This window comes from Rhagoletis pomonella, unplaced genomic scaffold, assembly GCF_013731165.1.
Source record: "Rhagoletis pomonella isolate Grant_MI unplaced genomic scaffold, Rhpom_1.0 Rhpom_scaffold_00001, whole genome shotgun sequence".
Taxonomy (NCBI): domain Eukaryota; kingdom Metazoa; phylum Arthropoda; class Insecta; order Diptera; family Tephritidae; genus Rhagoletis; species Rhagoletis pomonella.
In genome coordinates this window covers 57283860-57289248 of record NW_023458555.1, presented here as the reverse complement: position 1 = coordinate 57289248, position 5389 = coordinate 57283860, and the positions used below count along the sequence as shown (strand labels likewise).

The 5389-nt window shown below is 32.5% G+C and overlaps 1 protein-coding gene across 1 annotated transcript; it reads left to right on the top strand.

Moving 5' to 3' along the window:
• The first annotated feature begins 1917 nt into the window (after positions 1–1917).
• LOC118746541 lies at positions 1918–4764 on the top strand. Its single transcript, XM_036480389.1, has 6 exons — positions 1918–2392; positions 2449–2745; positions 3073–3232; positions 3450–3625; positions 3716–3875; positions 3934–4764. Exons 1-6 carry the CDS (start codon positions 2015–2017, stop codon positions 4419–4421), a joined length of 1659 nt encoding a protein of 552 aa, XP_036336282.1. The 5' UTR covers positions 1918–2014; the 3' UTR covers positions 4422–4764.
• The last annotated feature ends 625 nt before the right edge of the window (positions 4765–5389 follow it).

The window sequence follows — 5389 nt, the reverse complement described above, 5'->3', positions numbered from 1 at the left end:
AAAAAACGCATTTAGCAGGTTTACACTCTAAGCCGACGATATACTCCACGGGCATGATTCAATAATACAAGGTTGTGTAATTTGTGACAGCTAAAATTTGAGATTTGTATTTTGGAAGTAGGAGAAAGGGGAAGAATGTGTTCGCATTTTGCGAAAACGGTAGTAGAATGGTAATACAAAACGTACGCAAAGTATACAATTAGAAGAAAATGTGTATTATTAATTCTATGCGAATTTGCAATATATTTGGTGTTTTAATGGAAATACTAAACAATACATAAAACAAGTAGGAAAGTCTAAGGGCCAATTTCACAATGCGTAGTTAACTCAGAATCGGGAGTTAACTACAGAATTTTGTACTAAAAATCTCTAGTTAACTGTCGATTCTGAGTTAACAACGCACTGTGAAATTGGCCCTAAGTTCGGGCGCAGCCGAACATTAAATACCCGGCGCAAGTATTAAATATATGTTTTCTCACCTTTCCGAAGGCTACCGCTACATGGTAAGCTTTTATATGGCAAGCACAATAACCATACCGAGTTTGGTACAAATTGGTAGAACGGTTACCGAGATATATATAAATGGGTGGTGCCACGCCCATTTTCTAAAATTGTATGATAGACGTATTTCCTGGTAAATAATTGTTGCAACCATCAATTTTGAATAAATTAGCTTTGATATTTACTGATTTATCGAAGATTTTGTATTTCTCTAAATTACCGTTATATGGGATGTGGGCCTGGTTCATGTCCGATTTAAAAAATGTTTGGCCATTTGGTACATTTTACCAAAGCCAATAACTGTGCCAAGTTTGGAAGAAATTGGTTAAGCGGTTACCAAGATATACACATGTAACCATAAGTGGGCGTGGCTACGCCCATTTTCCAAAAATTTATAATATTCTTATTTTTCGTCTGAAAATTATTGTAAATATAAATTTTGAGTGAATTATCGTCAGTAGTTACTAAAACATCACAGTTTTCTTATTTCTGGAAATTACCGTTATATGGGAAGTGGGCGTGGTTGCAGTCCGACTTCGCCCATTTTCAATACCAACCTACCGTGGATAAAGGGAAACCAACATACCAAATTTCGTTGAGATATCTCAATTTTTGCTCGAGTTATCGTGTACACGGACGGACGGACAGACGGACAGACGGACGGACAGACAGACATGGCTTAATCGACTCTATTTATTTATATCTATGAAGAGGTTCTAGAAGGTTAAAGTTGAGTTTTTAGATATTTTAAATATTAATATCTTATGAACTTTATAACCGATTAAAAAGCGAATGACGTCATCATAAAGGTAATTAATTTGTTCTTCAGCTGATATACATAATTTATAGCTTTTTGTATTTTCAAACCGAAACCACTAAAAAACGAACAAATATTATTTTTTCATGAAATAACCTTTTTTGAAAAAATTGCATAATTAATGGTAAAGAAATTTATATTATTTAGAAAGTACAAGTTATTATCTTAAGTTCGATATTACACCCAGAAAAATATCCTCGATTTTTAAGTAACACGATCCATGTTAAATTCACATGAAACAGTTGTACACACGAAACAACAACAATTTTTCCATTTTAACATGATATTTTTAACAGGAAAAAAGTGTTAAGAGTAATATGAAGTATTTTTGGTTAATTTACCAAGATATAGTGTTAAATTTACATGTGAATAGTGTTAAAAATATATGGCAACGTGATTCCTGTTTGTTGCAACCTGAGTTATTGTAAAATTTACATGAGGGTTTTTTTAAATAATGTTGATTCAAACACATAAAGTGTTAAATTTACATTTAGTTGATGTTAAAAAGGTCTGGCAACATGATTTCTGTTTGTTTTGTCATGAGCTATTGTGAATTTTACAGGGTATGTGGTTAGAGAACATAAAAGTATCGTAATATTTTATTTGCGTGCGCGTTCTTCGTCATTCGGTTGCATTTTTATTTGGTGTATTATTTGTGAAAGATTATTAAAAAAAGCTATTTAAATATTAAGAAGAATGGGTACAGAAAATGTCTTTGGGGAATCGGCGGGCATATATTTCGTTGTTGATGGTGATTTAACCATGGGGAATGAAGTTGAGACTTCACTGCAGCAAAGCCAAGCCACTGAAGCTTCACGTGAAAAAGAAAATTTGAAAGACGTCGTATGTGGTAAAATGAACTTCAGTGAAGAAGTTTATCAAAGAATTCTCGGTAAGTTCTTTGAGAATCTGCGAGGAACCATATGCATATTTATGTTATTGACAGATTGCGGAATGGATGTAGAAAGTCTGTATTTCATCAACGATGGGGACATAAATGAACTTTTCCCTGCATCAATGCTCGGAACGAGAGTAAAGTTTAAAGAAAGAGTTGCACGTTGGCGACAGAATGAAGTAAGTAAATCATTTTCACATCAATGATAAGCTTTGCATACTTTTTTTATTTTAAGGCTGATACCATTTCGTCAATAGGATCATGCAAGAGTTGGATAAATTCTAGCCAAGAGTCTCACGACTCGATAAGAGACATGGAAGCAAAGAATTTAAAGTTAATACTTAATGCCACTGAAAGAGGTCAAAGCATCTTTAAACAATATAGAGAAAAGACCGTGCTGTCAGATGTTAGTCGTGACATTTTGGTAAATACCATTGTTGACCACTTCTCAGCGCGATCAGTGCCTATGACAATGAAAGATATCATCACCTTTTCTGAGCAAATAACAATTTTATTTCCCAACGAAGACATGGTATGTATGCATTTTCATATTCACTTGCTATCAAAATTTGTAAATACATATGTAAAGGAGGATCAAGTTTCAAGCGGATAAAAAATAGCACTGATTTTTAATAATTTTTTAGCTGACAGATTTTTGCCCTTTTTTCCTTATAAGCATGAATTTCTTACGAAATAAAAAGTGGAAGAAAGTTCGAAACTCTGATTTATATGGTTTTGGCTAAAGCTTGGATTCAATTTTTATAGAAAAATAACAGAATAAATTTAGCTTGAAAAACGTTGTGAATATTAAAAAAAAAAAAATTCAACACTTAAATGCATTTATTTTACTTTTATTTAGCGCTATTACTGCAACCGTCGAAATGGCAAAAATCCAACAGGCAAACTTTATGATAAGGCAACAAACATCCGAAGGAAAATAAAAAAAGAAACAGGAGCACTAAGCGTTGCACCTAAATGTCAACCCACTCAATCAAGTTTGTCGGAGCAGGCGAGCAATAGTAACTTTAATTTTACAAAAACGTACTTATCTATGTACGTGTATGTATGTATATACCACTATATTTGGCCCACAGTTTCGTGAGTATATTGATTGCTTCGTGGGTTTCGAAATTTTTTTGTTTTTGTCGCACGGTGCAATACCTACACGTACATACATACAAAAATAAGTACATACACATGTAAGGAAAAACCATGATTAATATTTCCTTCGATTAGCAGATGAAAATGACTTAGCCATGAAAAATTTGCTTTGTCATAATGTAGAGCCTTGGGGCGATGTTGTAGAAAAATGGACGAACACAGTCAAATTAAGAACCGCAGAGATTTTAAATGAACACGCAAATATTTTAACTAATTGGCCGCTGCTGAAACACAGTCTTGGATACACTTTGGTAAGTTTAGCTTTATATATGTACCTATTTTAAATTTTCTTATTTATGATATATAACTTTGGAATTTGTATATTTTCAATTATACTGCAGGTTGAAATTGATTTTGAAGCGAAATTTCCCAACTGTTCGCAGAATTTGCTAAACGAATGGCCAAAATTTAGAAAGTCAATTATACCTTACATGAAGACAAAAATAAGAGATGCAACATCCATTGATATGCTAAAAAAAATTGACGAAAACATCAGTACTGGTAAAGCAACAAGTCTAATATTTATTTTTTCAAGTATTTATTTTATTTTCTTATGCAGACTCAATGGATTGTTTATTGACACTGCTTTTGCATGCGATACTTAAACCGTCATTAATTTCCGTTGGACAAACTTCTGGTGAAAAACGGCTTAAATGGAAGCCATCAATATGTGATGCGCAGGCAGTGACATTGCTGCATTGCAGCAGCATAAACGATTATCAGAGGATGTACCACGAATTAAAGATTAAGTTAAATCAAAAGAATCTTCCTCTTCAGCCGCTACTATTGGTAGTCGGAGAGAAACTAACTCAGTTAGACTCTTTTTACGTTATTTTCGACAGTATAATTTACAAGGTACCGACATTTTTAAAATCACTTGATACTTTATTTAAAATCTTTCATGTATTAAATTTGGAATATCCGATACAAGCGAAATCCATATATAATTTTATCGAATCCTACTTTTTTGGCATTGCGGATTGTGCACACCCTAATGTTATTACACTTAAGAATTATTTAAAAGATACTCAAAACTTGTTGGAGTAGATTGATAAAATGTTCAAATGCTTTATATGTAACGAAAGGTCTTCTACATCAAAATTGTTAGTTGACCATTTGAAATCTTTCCATGTTTTTGCTGAGATAAAAAATTTTGTTTGCACTTTCTCTAAATGTGGTCAATGTTTTTCAAACGTGTATAGTTTTCAAAATCACCTACGTAGAGTTCATGCGTCGTTGCCAAGTACACCTGCTGTATCTTATCATGCACCTGTTTTTGTTAGGCCTAATATTACTAAAGGGCAGACTAATAAATTAAGTTCTAATTTTAATAATACAACGCAAAAAAAATTTAATATGAATATGTTTGTATTGTCTCTACATAACAAAAACAATTTCACAAGAAAAGATGTGTTTTCTATTGTACAGGAAATTAGCGATACAATTTTAAAGCCAATACAAGAACATGTATTAATGTCACTGTCGCCTTTAATATCAAACTCAAATATCAGAACAACCGCTGAAACAAATTTCCTTAGTTTATTTCCTGCTCTCGATAATAATATTAATGAGTACCGTTTTTTTAAGGCTTTGGAAAGTGAACAAATTTTTCAACTTCCAACTTCATACATTATCAATGAAGAAATAGCAGAAATAGTAGTTAATAGTAACCCGGGTTTAAATTCAAACAAAGTGGTAGGTGTATTAATGCCAATCAAATTTCAAATGAAGAAATATTTCGAAACAGACAATAACTTGAGCAAAACGTTAGGTAATATGAAAATGCTACAGTCAAATCAAAATACATATAAAAATCTCATTCACGGGGAAACTTGGAAGAAAAAAATTTCTAGTTTTGGAGATAAACTCGTCATTCCGTACATAATATATTATGATGAATTTGGAATTGATAACCCTTTGGGTTCCCATGCTGCTGATCAAGCAATTTGTGGTATATATTACAATTTTCCAACAATTCCAAGTCACCATTTGTCGACGTTAGAAAACCATTTTGT